The sequence below is a fragment of the Cornus florida genome, unplaced genomic scaffold, assembly GCF_030987335.1.
Source record: "Cornus florida cultivar Cherokee Brave unplaced genomic scaffold, ASM3098733v1 CherokeeBrave_3.0.0_Hap2_Chr11, whole genome shotgun sequence".
NCBI classification, from domain to species: Eukaryota; Viridiplantae; Streptophyta; class Magnoliopsida; order Cornales; family Cornaceae; genus Cornus; species Cornus florida.
Genome location: NW_026775581.1, coordinates 104397784 through 104413016, shown reverse-complemented (window position 1 = coordinate 104413016; position 15233 = coordinate 104397784). Strand labels below are relative to the sequence as shown.

The 15233-nt window shown below is 34.1% G+C and overlaps 3 protein-coding genes across 4 annotated transcripts; 1 reads left to right on the top strand and 2 right to left on the bottom strand.

Annotated features, from left to right (window-relative positions):
• Window positions 1–57: 57 nt before the first annotated feature.
• On the bottom strand, window positions 58–4774 carry LOC132286147 (ylmG homolog protein 2, chloroplastic-like). The gene is made up of 3 exons (XM_059788412.1): window positions 4397–4774; window positions 2796–2995; window positions 58–558 (listed from the first exon to the last, which is right to left on the bottom strand). The coding sequence occupies exons 1-3, from the start codon at window positions 4715–4717 to the stop codon at window positions 294–296; spliced, it is 786 nt and encodes a 261-aa protein (XP_059644395.1). The 5' UTR covers window positions 4718–4774; the 3' UTR covers window positions 58–293.
• Window positions 4775–7927: 3153 nt separating this feature from the next.
• LOC132285590 (NAC domain-containing protein 2-like) lies at window positions 7928–9597 on the top strand. The gene is made up of 2 exons (XM_059787778.1): window positions 7928–8778; window positions 8887–9597. The coding sequence occupies exons 1-2, from the start codon at window positions 8275–8277 to the stop codon at window positions 9472–9474; spliced, it is 1092 nt and encodes a 363-aa protein (XP_059643761.1). The 5' UTR covers window positions 7928–8274; the 3' UTR covers window positions 9475–9597.
• LOC132285591 (uncharacterized) lies at window positions 9506–14684 on the bottom strand. Of its 2 annotated transcripts, none has more exons than XR_009472575.1 (2): window positions 14327–14684; window positions 9506–10206 (listed from the first exon to the last, which is right to left on the bottom strand). XR_009472575.1 is itself a non-coding variant. In XM_059787779.1 (2 exons), the coding sequence occupies exons 1-2, from the start codon at window positions 14621–14623 to the stop codon at window positions 12726–12728; spliced, it is 609 nt and encodes a 202-aa protein (XP_059643762.1). In that variant the 5' UTR covers window positions 14624–14670; the 3' UTR covers window positions 12368–12725. The 2 variants fall into 2 exon arrangements, 1 of the variants encoding a protein (XP_059643762.1); XM_059787779.1 differs by lacking the exon at window positions 9506–10206 and adding an exon at window positions 12368–13037 and having other exon boundaries at window positions 14327–14670.
• Window positions 14685–15233: the final 549 nt, after the last annotated feature.

Here is a 15233-nt window from a genome sequence, read left to right as displayed (position 1 = left end):
TAAGTGGTGTGTGTCCTAACTAAGCATAAACAGTAACTATGAGCTATAGACCAGATCTCAAAGATAAAAAAAACCCATAGTGATAAATACAATTTTAGTAGAAAAAATACATAAAGCTATTGTCATTAGATGATAAAAAAATTATACACTTGTAGAGCGAGGAAGTCAAGAACATTGCCGGGAGATGCCTAACACTCAATTTCAGATAATACACAGATTGTATGATACAGGAAGCTAGCACAGTTGAGAAACCATAAAATTGAAAGAGCAAGTGCAGAAACAAGCTGAATGACCTAAATGTCACTGGTGGAGTTCTTTGGCCTGCTTCCGATGAGCCTTCTCATCCATTTGTTCTCTGATGTAGTTAGACGAGAAACTGCCGTATTAGATAATCGGATGTCCTGAGATATTCCTGTTGGTGGAAGTTCAGCAGGAAGTGCAGCAGCAGTGCTTGTAAAGGCATTTAGAACAAGGAAAGCCAGTATGGGAGAAAGATCCAACCCTCCAAGTGGTGGGATGATACCACGAAATATGTTCAAGTATGGATCACATAAGGTGCTGAACAAGAAATACCATCGAGATTATCAATGTCTATAGGTTCTGATCAAACGAAAATTTTAAAGCAATCACGACTACACCGCATCATTATAAGACAAAAAATGAATACTGGCAAAAGGTTGTTGACCTAGTTCATGCATTCTACAATTGAATACTGGCTAGTTGAACATGATGGCAGAACACCGGTACCAACGTTCTAATAAGTAATACCAGTTTTGACACTTGCAAATATGGTTGTTAAAATCCTGATTCGAATCTTATGATCCTACAATTTTGTGATTCAAATGTATCAAATTGATTCTGATCCCGCAAGAAACCCAGTAGGATAGAAATTAGAATTTATGCTTAATCCTTGTAAAATCACAAGAATCACAAGAGATCTTGAGTTGCATCCAGATTTGCTGAACCTGCTTTACAACCTTATAATGTGACATTTGTATTCTTCTTTTTTTTCCTTGGTAAGAAACTCACACACCCATTTGTCCCTATGGGGGTATTTTTCTTTTTTTTCCTTGGTAAGAAACTCACACACCCATTTGTCCCTATGGGGACTTGAACCCTCCTCACCTACCACTTTGGAAGGTAGAGGAGATACCACTAGGACTTGTAATCATTTTTAATAAACAAGGTTCTGAGACTCAAATAATATTACAAAACAAACACCAAAAAATCCACTTAAATGGCCTAAATAATACAACAATGTCTAATCTTTTTTATTTATTTATTTTTATTTATCATTTTAACTCTACAAAGATTCTTGTTATCTGCTTTAAACTAGTAAAATAGTCAATTACTTTAACACCTGATTAGACCGTTAACTAATATGGACTCAAAATTGTTTCCTTTCCCTTATTCATTTTTCTTTTTAGTTGATTATTTTGCTATGACGTGTGGTGGAAAGTGGGACAAATTTTTGCTTCACACAATCAACTTCAAATTCCACCTCTAAAACTAAGTTAGTTTGCTTCAAACCGATGGATCTCCTATCTTCACTTATCTCAGTACTCATTTTTTTTTTTTTTTTTTTTTTGAGCCTATGTTATAGGCTTTGTTGCAAAATCTTTCATGTCAAGTAGACCAAGAATTTCAAAACGTAGTTTTGTATTTTCATATGTAGTTTTGTATTTTCATGCAATGTATGTTTACATATAAATGATTATTTGTGAACTTATTTTCATCTTAAGTTCTACATTCAATATGATAAATTGCTTTTATTATTAGTTAGTGCTATGTAATTTGGAGGCTCTTATGCCAATAATTTTTTTGCTTTTGTGAGGGTAATGTGTTACAAAATTATTAGACGGAGCTTTTGTAAGTTTATGCACTCTAAATATTTATCTTAATTCTTTTCTTTTCTTTTTTTCATGAAATTTAAGATTGTTCATGGTGTATTCTTAAGAATTTTCGAGATGCACAGATAGAAATATTACAATTTTTATTGGAATAGACTATAGAGTAAGATTCCATTATGTTGGGCTATGATCTTCTTGAGGAGCTCACTCCATACCATTCTTTTAGGTAATACTCTGATGGCTCAAGTATAGCAGATTTTGGCAGCAGTGTTGTCATTTATTTTTAGTTGCTCTTTTAGTTTATTTTGAGGACTATTGTAATTTTGTTTTTGAACTTGATGTGGTTGGATCATGGTCAGGCTTTATTATCAATTCTTTCATATTACGAACTATGATTTCGATATAGAATTGTCTACATTAGAAAACACGTTATTTGTCTGCGTGTGGTTTGTGATTCAAGTTCACGCCCTTAATTCAGAATAGGACGAGGAATCCTTATGTTATAGATTGAGGCGTGGCAATTTTGATAAGTGAGATGCACGAATATTATTCGAGTATTATTCTTCTCATTTTGTATAATCTTTACTATCCAATCCTGAAAACCCTCTCATTAACCTATTTCAACAACTTTACTAGCAAGTTATAAGTAAGTTAACACTTAGTAGCAAAACTCGAAGGTACAGAAAACACATTTTTTCACCCATGAGCTACCTTAGTGATTTTAAGATCAAGTGGTGGGAAAGCAACCGGCCAAGGTAGATTAGAGCTAATACATATAAAGTTTCTGATGATCTTACACAACACAAACTGGCCACAACCCTCAAAAAAAAAAAAAAAAAAAAAAACAATATTTCATATAATTAATTCGCAATTGTAAACTACTGCATCAAAAAGCCGCCAAAGTCATGTTTACCAAATGTAAACTTCAAAATTTTAGTGGCATACCTGAGTGGGCTAACAATGGCTGGAGGAGAGTTAGGGAACCAGGTTAAAACAAGCCTGACAACCAATAGTGTATTGTAAATATTCAAGAAATTCAGAATGCCATTAGTCACCACAATCCCAGCCACAGAATCGCCTGGTATAATGGCAGCAAAATTGTGATTGGCCATGGAATTCAAATTTCTGTAGTTTCTGCGACGAATCTGAATATAAAGTTCAATTAAGTATGTCAATTAAGCAAACAAGAGAACTTCATCATAAATGTAGAAGTATGAAAAAAGCGCACAGTATTTATCAAGGAAATACTGCACAAAACTTATAAAAATCATCATGTGATTGCCCAGACACTTTTCCAAGGTGTGTTTTATGGTCTCACATGGATCTCCCCGATCTCTTTGGCATGCATAATTTTCTTTTTTCTAATCTTTGCATTTCATTGCAAAGTTAACCTAAGAACTGGATCCGCGATCTTCCACGTTATGATTCCAGACACTGTATATATGTTCCTTATCGATGCTTCTTAACCATCAAGGTATGCTTCTTAACCATCAAGGTGCACTTCAATGCTAATGTGATTCTGATACTGATAATGACGGAAATTGTAATAATAAATATGGTGGTTATAAATAGTGAATTTTATTGTTAAGTGATGCATATAACATATAAAGAATTAATAAACAATTCTTTATGGGCAGATGGGCAAGGAAATGAAAAAAGAGGGCTAGTCCAGTGCACGATGCTCCCACCATTACGGGATTTGGGGAGGGTCAAATGTACGCAACCTTTCCTCCGCATTCGAAGAGGCTGTTTCAGTGACTCGAACTTGTGACCTCCACGTCACAATGGAGCAACCTTAAGGAAATGACAAAAGAGATCGCCCTCAAATTGGATGGCAAGTCAAATTGATACTGCCTTTAAATATTTTCCTATTTATCAACTCAAAAACTCAACAAAACCTTATATTCCAAAAACTTGGAGTTGGGTTACACATGGAATTTTGTCATACAGCTTTATTAGGGGCTTTCCATTCTCATAAATCACACTTCATCACATACTTTCTCATCAGGGGATAAAAAGAATCACATCTTTTCTACTCTATCCGACATCCTTCTGGTCTTCATCTTGACCTTATCATTCCTTTCAACTTAAATTGTACCTATGGTCCTTGTTCAATTGGTGACACTTCTAGTTTGAAGTCTAGTATATATGAGGAAATAAGAAAAATTATATTTTTATTAGGTCATTAGAATTATATATTACAATTGTTCATGAATCCACTCTACATAAGGGCGTCTCACCCAACTGGGTGGATACCAAATGAACTAACACTCATCTTCTATAATTCATCATTAGAACTGACAAGCTACCCACAATAAAATAGCAGGATTCAACTCCTAATTCTTAATAAACAATTAATATTAAACAGATAATAAACAAAATAAACGCAACTTCGGAAATGCACATACATTATTCATTTTTCTTAAAGACCAAACTATTATAATACCTAGTTTCCTATACTTAAAACCATCCTACATAGACATAAAAAATATATATATAAATACACACATACACAGACACAAACACAAACCGGATGAGAGAGATACCTGGGAGAAATTGTGGAAATGGGAGGAGAAAAAAAGGAAGATTTTGTCGAGAAGTGGGTTTGGGGAAGCGAATGTGTCTAAGAATGTGAGGCAATTCTCAGCAGTGGATACGATAGAGCTATGGAGATGACGAACAATGTTTACATTGAATTGGAGGTTGGGTTTAGAGTGAGAGGACTGCGTGAAGAATTGGGGAAGGAATGGGGTGTGAATAAATGGGGAAGAGAGTAGGAGTAGACTGTTGTAACCGAACCCGTTGGCCATGGATTTCTGCTGCTGCTGCTTTGAAGAAGAAGAAGAAGAAGAAGAAGAAGCGTCCATTTCTTTCTGTGCTTTGGCGCAAATGGATAGAAAAAGAGAGCCCACTGTTTTCTATATCACCTATTATTTAGAGGAGATTGGGATATGGATCGGAAAAGGAAAAAAAAAATTAGATATTTTTTTTAATCAATACTACTTGTTGACGCGCTCCCCACGTAGTAGACCTTCTGTGCGTGTGCCTGTGTGTGATAAAATTGAAAATTTGAAATTCTAACCCATTTCTCAATTTAGTATGTCCACTGTATAAAAGAATATAAATATATTTGTATTGCATTTTTAAAAATTTATTGTATCATATATACATATATATACATATATATATATATATATATATTTTGTATCGCATTTTTAAGAATTTGTTGAATCATTGTACTTGTGTGCGCTATTTATGTATGAAAGAAGGCACCCTTTAACATTTTTTATTTTTTATTTTTATTTTTATGTTGTGAAAGTAAAAAAAAAAAAAAAAGTTTTTGCATTTTTAACCAATTCATTTTGTCAAAATGCATATTTTTTTGCTAGAACATTTTTTGGGTAAGTATCTAACTGAGCTATATAACCTATGCCAATGTACGCTCAGGCTCAACCAATTCCAAAATCAAATTTTCTCCATTCTTTGTAAAGCTTAATTTACAAGCATCAATTGTTTTATTTAATTTTTCTTTGGTCTTTTTTCAGCTTCAGAAGTCCCAAACTTGGTTATGTATCTCTACAAGAATTATATACAAGATGGAGAAGACTAGAAGATAGAATGATAACAAATAATGCAAATTGGTATCTACAACGATAAAAATACTATTTATGATGCACCAGTTATACAGCATCTTTGGTATGCCCATTCATCTCCGTTTAGGGGTACCTATAAAGATAAGTGATACAGGTCAAAGAAATCTTGGAGCAGATGAAAAATATGTATCATCCAATAAAACTTATCTTAGTATGAGAAGGGCAATGATAACATCCCGACATTCGTCTATCCGAGTATCTCACACAAGAACTTATTGAGATGTTGCCTTCCAGAGGATCATTATATAACACAAAAAGTGAGTTTTGAAAAACTCCAAGAGACATATAACGTAACCACCTTGGTAGCTCCATAGAGAAGAAAACCTTGCTAACGGTTAACGACCACCGGGCTCGGAAATCCAGTGGATAGTCCCATTGAGAGAAGCATGAGATGAATCAAAACGGATACAGGGTATGGTACCAGAAACACTAATTCTTGTCCAACAGCCCTCTGTAAGAGAATAAATGTCAACCTCAAGGTCACTAGAAACATAAGCAATTGTAACCACCTGATAGTCATTAGTTGTGGAATCGAATCCGAATCCAAAAGCAAGATCAAAACATAAGCAATTTTGGTAAAAGATTACGAAATTATTTTTAGTGATGAGAGAACATTATGATTTGCAGACGCACATGATTTGCATAAGTATTCTCACCGGCAGTCTTAGAGTTTTTAATTATTGAATTACAAATATGCCCCCAAACGGGTATGCATAGAATTATGAAACAATTATTTTGACAAGATGTATCGATTATTAAAAGTAATTAATACCATACTATAGGGGGAGCGCCCCAGTGAGAATATCATATAATTTGCACTTATATTTCCTTTGTTTTATAATAAAGATAGATAGATAGATACAATTTAGAGAGAGTGCAATCCAATTGTTCTCAAATTTGCAAACTTGAACAACAACATTCCTTACGTAATTGTCAGACTATTAAATTGACCCATTTAAATCATTAAAGCATAGTATTAACATTTATAAGTCTTTTTATTTGACCAAAATGACCCTTTGACAAAAAAAAAAAAAAAAAAACCACCAAACTCCACCACTGTGATTGCCAAACAAACAAGGGTGGAGCCAAGAATTTTTAAGGGGGTAACTAGTAATGTAAAATTAAAATTTTAAAATAATATAAAATCATTATAAGAAATTTTTTTCTTTACATGTTTAATTCGCTCGCTAAAATAGATGAATTAGTTATATTATCTAATAGTTAAACAAAATTCTAATACAAAACTCTTATTTTGCATTTCAAAAAGTAAGAAATATGATTTTTAAATATATTTTTATTATTATTCCGTAGTAATATATTAAATATTAAAAGACCATTTTTAATAGTAATATATTAAATATCACCTTCAAGTAATCACACATAAACTAATCTTTTTATTTCTTAGTGTTTACTGAAACATTATTTACACAACATGTCACATTTTTCTTCTACAAAAACAAAGAAAGAAAAAAAGAAAAAAGAAAATAACAGGTCACAATGCAATCATATTTATTTTTTCATTCTTAAGGGCCATTTTGGTCAATTAATAGGAGATTATAAAGGAAATTTAATATTTCACATGGGTCAATTCAGAAGTCAAAGACAGATACAGATACGTACTTTTATCATATTTTATGTTTGAGGTACCAAATCCGAAAGATGTCATCATCTAAAAAGTGTTGAAGTTGTAGATAATTGAAGTTGTAGATAATTGTTTTTAATCCACAACGTGGAAGGGGCTATACAATTAGTAGGCTTGATGATTATTCTAAGGGTAAATTTCACTTAAGCGTTGGTCATACAATGATGTAACTAATTTTTTAAGTTGCTACAAAAATTATTCAAATTTTGTTATAAAATCTTTGATGAAAAACCACAATATATCTTTCGTACATTAGGAATTGCATGACAGAATGTCACTTATTATTAATATTTTTTAACCCAGGTGAATGAGTTGGCTCAAATCCAACCAAATTACAACAATAATCAAATTGGTATTATAAAAAGTCTTCATTTAAATCCACAACCCAATTAACAACCCAATTAACGTTAATTGATTGATGATTATTTGTTTCTAATTTTTTGTACCATAATATTTTATGAAAAAGGTGATGATATTGATGCTCCAAAATTCAACCTAGCGATCCACTTTCTTTTATTATTAATTGTAGTGAAAATTTTACACTCCTACATCGATCTCCTTAAATTAAAAAAAAAAAAAAAAATGTCGTCAGTAAATTTTTTACCTATTTTACTTGGCCTTGTTTAAATTAACAGAAGAAGAGATGAGAGATCTGATCCAATAGAAAAATCTTAATTTATGATAGTATCACAGACCAAAAAGTTGCAGGGATAAATGGTCTTTCGTTTTTGTTATTTTTTATTTCTCAACTAAAGAAAAAAAGAAAAAAAAAAAAGGTTAGAGCAAAACATAAGTTATTATATTAGGCTTGGAGGGGTGAGAGCGCAAAGCTGTCAATTTATTAGATTTTTTTATTTTTTGTTTTTTTGTCTTTAAGGCGGCGAACCTTTATTAATATTTTTTTTTTTTGTCTTTAATTTTTAAATTGGAGGCGGCGAGGCGTACCTTTATGGTAAGTAAGTTGCCTATAAAAGGGCCCTCATTATCTATAGGATTTTAGGTTTTGTAAAGAACGAAGGTTCCAAGAATTCAGTCAAGCGGCGGCTCTCTCTGGCCCGCAGGTACGATCAGTCTATTTTCTCAGAAGTTTGATCTCCGTTCTGCCGTGGAAACTTAGTTCATCGCGTTGATGCCCAGAAGCATTACGAAGCCTGTCAAAAGGAGAGAAAAAGATATGGAAGAAATTTTGATTGGTTATAAGTTTCTTCCAACCGACAGTGAGTTGATTCAGTATCTTGTGTGCAAGGCGAAGGAAGAAGCCCTACCATGGGAGGGTGTTGTGAAGGACTGTGACGTTTATGGCAAGGAGCCCTCAGAGCTTTTTGAGGGTTCGGAAGAGAATGTTCTTTATTTTTTCACCAAGTTGAAGAAGAAGCACGGAAACGGGTCGAGGATTGATCGTGTGACGGCGACGATGGGTACATGGAAGGGGCAAGACAAGGCTAAACCTATAATAAAAGATGTCGATGGTACTACTGGTACCGGTGAGGGAGATGATCAAGAAACTGGCTTGATAGGAAGGAAGAGAACTTTTACCTATAGAATGAAATCGGATGCTAAGGCGGCGAAGGCCAAGAGTGGATGGAGCATGACTGAATATAATCTTGACGGCACTAATCTCCAAAGAGCAAAAGTAAGTACAGTGTGTGTGTATATATATATATATATATGTCTCTTATATTTTTTTTTTATCTTTTTAGAATTCAACAGTCTCTAAATAGTGATTTGATATGTTACTCAGGTCAAAGACTATGTAATTTGTCGAATTAAAAGGCAAAAGCAGGAAGAAATTAAGTTGGAATCCCAAGTTAAGGTGATGCAAGCGGAGGAGTGCAAAGTGACAGTAACTCCGGCACTTGAAGACTGCAATACCATCCCACATGCAATGGAACCCATATTACAAGACTGCAGCAACCTCATCACAGAAGCAATCGAATTTGATGGAACAACAGTACTAACGCAACCAGAAGAAGAAGAAGATTGCATGGATTGGTTGAACGATTTTGACTGCAGCAACCTCATCACACAATCAATTGAATTTGATGGAAAAACAGCACTGATGGAAGCTGAAGATTGCAGCAACCTCATCACACAAGCAATTGAATTTGATGGAAAAACAGTACTAATGCAAGCTGAAGACTGCAGCAACCTCAGCACACAAGCAATTGAATTTGATGGAAAAACAGTATCAACGCAACCAGAAGAAGATTGCAATTGGTTGAACGATTTTGCTACACAACTCTTCCAGAATCAAGAACATTTAGGAGACAGTGAAATACTAATGTTGCCCAACATTTTTTATGCAGATAGTTGGTCCCTCTCAGCTTGATTTAGATTGTCTACAATCAACTAGTGTACCCTGCTTTTAACTGTGTTTGGGTTATGTGTGTAACTTTGTGCAAAATTTTATAAATACATGAAGATAAATTGATTGTCAACCTTTAATTAAATTTTATCGAATATATTCATGTGTATGTGTGAGAGATGGGGTTTCACAAGGCTGATAGAATGAAATAATGGCAAGGGATAGAAGGCTTAAACCAAACCAGTCTCTACCAGTGAACAATTAGAAGGGAGGAAAAGCTGAAACCCTTACCATAACCTTTGAAAAGGTAATCACCAAATTTAAACTAATGTTAATTTTGACTATTAATCAAATTTAAAATGCCTGCCCGCCACCTTCTTCTTTTTTCATTCGCTAGGTAAACAGATTAAAAAAGCAATCAAATTGTTCCACCAAAGTTATATGGAGGCAATATATGACTTTTATTGAAGTTAAGTTGTTTATTCCAAAATGGACAAGCAAAGCCAAAGGCATAATACAAAGCTACCCACCAGAAATCCCAAAAGAAACCCCAAAGTAGAGGAAGCAAAAAAACCTGCTGCAACTGACCTCAGTCCTCGGTAAAATGAAGAGGACACCATCAAGAACTGGAAATCACCTTTTGTTCCCGTTCCACTGATATAACCTTTCGTTCAGCTTCCACTTATATCACCTTTTGTCCTGATTCCATTGATATCACCTTTCCTTTAGCTTCCATTGATATCACCTTTCCTTTAACTTCCATTGAACATATCAAACAAAAAAAAATTATCATACCAAGTCTTTTTTTTTTTTTTTTTTTTTTTTCAAGTTGCTTGATAGAAGAAAAATATATAAATTTGGATAGCAGAACATAGTAATAATATAAAAATCAACAACTATTTGTGTTGTATATATATATGAATCTTTAATTTTTTAAGTTAATGCAGTTAGGCAAAAGAGAAAAACACCTTAAATCAGGTTACAGGAGTGGTATTGTTTTCTTAGTTATATCTAGTTACAGTTTTGGAAAGAATATGTATATATACACATAGTTTTAGGGTTTTTGAAGACAAGGGCAGTAGATCGAGTGTATTTGGATTAATGAGGGTTAATCTTCAGGAATTAATTTAGGGCTTTTCTCCTTTAGCTCTTTTATTATTCCAGTGTTTTCAAAAACGTTTCTACAAGTCGTGTTTGGAGGGAGAGAAAATTGGAGTTTCTTAATGTTGAGAGGAGTGTTGATGAAGGCTATGTAGTAACCTCTTTGCTTTATTTTGAAGGCCAAGGCCAAGAAGGGTGTCGTGTTCTTTTGCAGTGGTGGTGGTGAATTGGGTGTGATGTTTCTGGGTTTGTTAATGTGAGAGGAAGGTCATTTTGGTACATTGGTGTTAATAGGTCACGGATGGATTGGTAACTGTATATTGGTAAGTGAGGTTAAAAATGTCATTTTAAACATTAGAAGGGCAAAATTGACCTTCAAACAATTTTCTCATGCTGACATCAGCATAATCCGTCAAGTACTTAACGGCAGGGGGCAATTTGCTACATAATTCAAAACCTCAAGGGAAATAGGCTGATTTAACTTCAAGCTGTTCCAACTTAGATTTTTTATTTTGTAATAGTATTATTATTATTATTATTATTATTATTTATAAGTTATCTATTTTATTCAAGAAAACACAGCACAGAATTGAAATGGGCAACCCCCAATAGTACAAACAAGAACTAACCACAGCACAGCACAACAGCAAACCAACAGAAAGAATCAAACATTCCAGAAAGGGATGTATCCAAAAGTATGCCTGTTGAATCTAGTTGCAGGAAAGGACAACATTTTAAGTCTAATAGAGTGGTAATTTGAAGAGACGCAGAGAATTCATCCAAATAAGAATTAAAGTATCTTCCAGAGTTTGTTTCTCTCCAAATCATGTGGAGATTTTGCAAACTTGATGGTACCAATTCCTCTTAGACTGACACTTGTGATTGCTCCATTCGAGAATCTCGAACAGCAATAGCAACAGACTCTTAGATCAAGGCATACTGACTTATAAAGAATAGATTATGAACACTTTCAACATTCCTTCTGCAAAGGATATATCGGTCTGATTGAGACATACATCATTGAAGGAGCTTGTTCATAGTGCTTAGTGTATCCTTAGCAGCAAGCCAGAGGATGAAACAGTGCTTTGGAACACCTCCCTTAAATCAAACAGTCCCACAAGTTATGGTTGAGTCTGACATCTTCATAAGCATCCTTAACTGAGAAGGGCTTATTGGAGCTGGACCAAACAACATCATTATTCCCTATCCTAGAAGGTACAGAGAGTTTGAGCAACCAAAGAACCAATATCCCAAATATTATCTCGCATGCAATTCAGGCCATTCCCACCCTCTATCAGATATAATGTCAGCCAACTTGAGCATCTTTAGGAATACCTAAGTTGAAAACTCTATGACCCTCTGAAAGAACAATAGCGCCACGTGAAAGCCAAGAATCAAACAATAAGGAGGTGTTCTGGCCTGAGTTACTACATACCCCATATGAAAATATAAATCACACCTTGTTGTGATCTTGATTATTGATTTTAGAATGAGGCCAAACATTATAGTAAAATAGACTTTTATTTTCTGATTCTGATAAACGCATCAAAGTTAAAGTGCAATGCAAGTCCACACAAAGAATATAAGAGTTAAAAGTTATCTGCAATGATTTAGCGCACACAACAACAAATTCATGGCAGAAAATGGCATTAAAAGAAAATAAAATAAAAGGGAGTATGAACAAAATACATTTTCAACAAGGCATGTAGAAGCTATTGAACAAACAAACTGGCTTTCTCCCTCCATGCTACCAATTCTATCATATAAAAATCATTCCAGGTAAGAAGAGAATATAATCCAGGTCAAGTCTCATACGAAATGAAAATTAGTCACAAATGAACCATTAGTGGAGCTAAGTACATCATCACTCTAAAGTGTTAATTGCATCCCTGTCCAAGTAGTGAAAGCAACTGAGGTAACAACAAAATCAACATTGAAACTTTAGCTAATACTCCACCTAGTAAGACACCTAAAACCTACTACTCTTTACTAGTAGAGATACATGACCACAAACTTTATATTGACCATGACCACACAGATATGTCATTAAACTAGCATTTGACATTCATATACATGTCATGCAGGAAGGACTACTAATAGGATTAAAAAAAAGTGGGGTACATATATATATATATATATATATCTTGCCTGCTCTTTCTATTGTTTCTTGGTTCTTATAATTTTCTTGGTTCCTCCAACTCTGCTCTTGGTGCCTGCAACAGAGAAGAGCGTGCTTGCTCACCGAAGCCTCCATGTACTTTGTCAATTAGCACTAAGCTCTCTGTGTAAACATTGACACAAAATGCCTCATCATATCCACGCATCCCAACATTCTTGAACTCTTGAGTCTTAATGTCAACTGAAACCATCTCCTCATCTTTAGTCAAAAGAACTTCACCATTCCTCTTCCAGCCAATAACTTTCACAGAACCTTCTCTACCAAAATCAAGACCAAACAGATTGGTCCACGACTCCACAGCACCATCCTGTTTCATCATCCAGATTGATACTTTGCCATAATAATCATTCTTGAACACAAAAACTGAGTCTTGAAACACTGCAATAGACAACCTACGTGGTGCCTTTTTATAAACTAGACTCCTTGGTAGCTCCATCAAAGAGAATACCTGAGTACCCAAAGTGAATGTCACAATGAACGGGCCAGGAAAATTACCACCTCCGGAAAGCCAATGGATAGTCCCATTGAGAGAAACTTGAAATGAATCACAACAGAGAGGGAGTACAGGACCAGAAACACTAAGGTTTCTCCACCATCCCTCCTTAAGCGAATAAATGTCAATCTCAACAATGCTATCATAGAGGTAAACAATTCTAACCACTTTATAGTCATTGTTTGTGGAATCTAATCCGAATCCAAGAGCACACTGATAAAAGCCGTGCGAAAGGCAGTTAATGCGAGGTTCTGGAACTACTACAAATTTCCTAATACTGGGGTTCCACAGATATCACCCTCAAATTGGATGGCAAGTCAAATTGATACTACCTTTAAATATTTTCCTATTTATCAACTCAAAAACTCAACAAAACCTTATATTCCAAAAACTTGGAGTTGGGTTACACATGGAATTTTGTCATACAGCTTTATTAGGGGCTTTCCATTCTCATAAATCACACTTCATCACATACTTTCTCATCAGGGGATAAAAAGAATCACATCTTTTCTACTCGATCCGACAGCCTTCTGGTCTTCATCTTGACCTTGTCATTCCTTCCAAACTTAAATTGTACCTATGGTCCTTGTTCAATTGGTGGCATTTCTAGTTTGAAGTCTAGTACATATGTGAACATTTCCACTTTTTTTTTTTTTCCCTTAAGGAAATAAGAAAAATTACATTTTTATTAGGTCATTATAATTATATTTTACAATTGTTCATGAATCCACTCTACATAAGGGCATTTCAAACCTAGGCCTACTGAATCTCACCCAACTGGGTGGATACTAAATGAACTAACGCTCATCTTCATTATTCATCATATAGAACTGACAAGCTACCCACAATAAAATAGCAGGATTCAACTCCTAGTTCTTAATAACCAATTACTATTTAACAGATAATAAACAAAATACACACAACTTCGGAAATGCAAATACATTATTCATTTTTGTTAATGACCAAACTATTACAATACCTTGTTTCCTATACTTAAAACCATCATATATAGACATAAAATATATATATATATATATATATATATAGATAAATAAACACATACACATACACATACACATACACAAACCGAAAGAGAGAGATACCTGGGAGAAATTGTGGAAATGGGAGGAGAAGAAATGGAAGATTTTGTCGAGAAGTGGGTTTGGGGAAGCGAATGTGTCTAAGAATGTGAGGCAATTCTCAGCAGTGGATACGATAGAGCTATGGAGATGACGAACAATGTTTACATTGGATTGGAGGTTGGGTTTAGAGTGAGAGGACTGCGTGACTAATTGGGGAGGGAATGGGGTGTGAATAAATGGGGAAGAGAGTAGGAGTAAACTGCGTGATTTCTGCTGGTGCTGTTGCTTTGAAGAAGAAGAAGAAGAAGAAGCGTCCATTTCTTCCTGTGCTTTGGCGCAAATGGCTGTTTTTTATTTCACCTATTATTAAGAGGAGATTGGGATATGGATGGAAAAAAATAAAAAATAAAAAATTAGATTTTTTTTTTGTTTTTATCAATACCACGTAGTAGACCTTCTGTGCGTGTGCCTCTGTGTGATAAAACTGAAATTTTGAAATTCTAACCCATTCCTCAATTTAGTCAATGAATTTTTTATTCTTTTGAATAGACACAAGTTTGAATGCCCACTGTATAAAAGAATATAAATATATTTGTATGGCATTTTTAAAATTTTATTGTATCCTCTATATATATATATATATTTGTATTGTATTGTAAAGAATTTATTGTATCATTGTACTTTTATTTATGAAAGAAGATAACCTTTAACAATTCTTTTTATATTTTTAAATTACAAATTAAGCAGGCTCTAATTTCACAACAATAAAAATATATATTTTTACATTTTTAACCAAATCATTTTGTCAAAATACATATTTTTTTGCTAGCTTGCCCCACTAAGCACATTTTTTGGGTAACAATCTAACCGAGATATATAATCTATGCCAATGTACGCTGCTCAACCAATTCCAAAATCAAATTTCCTC

Bases quoted from the DNA above. Each gene is read 5' to 3' on its own strand.
- LOC132286147 (XM_059788412.1), bottom strand. From the start codon at position 4,717: ATGGACGCTTCTTCTTCTTCTTCTTCTTCTTCTTCAAAGCAGCAGCAG. The intron at 2,996-4,396 runs GTATCTCTCTCA...CTTTATATTCAG, and splicing joins ATTTCCACAATTTCTCCCAG to ATTCGTCGCAGAAACTACAG. The intron at 559-2,795 runs GTATGCCACTAA...TTTCTTGTTCAG, and splicing joins GCCATTGTTAGCCCACTCAG to CACCTTATGTGATCCATACT.
- LOC132285590 (XM_059787778.1), top strand. From the start codon at position 8,275: ATGCCCAGAAGCATTACGAAGCCTGTCAAAAGGAGAGAAAAAGATATG. The intron at 8,779-8,886 runs GTAAGTACAGTG...TATGTTACTCAG, and splicing joins CTAATCTCCAAAGAGCAAAA to GTCAAAGACTATGTAATTTG.
- LOC132285591 (XM_059787779.1), bottom strand. From the start codon at position 14,623: ATGGACGCTTCTTCTTCTTCTTCTTCTTCAAAGCAACAGCACCAGCAG. The intron at 13,038-14,326 runs GTATCTCTCTCT...ATGATGAAACAG, and splicing joins ATTTCCACAATTTCTCCCAG to GATGGTGCTGTGGAGTCGTG.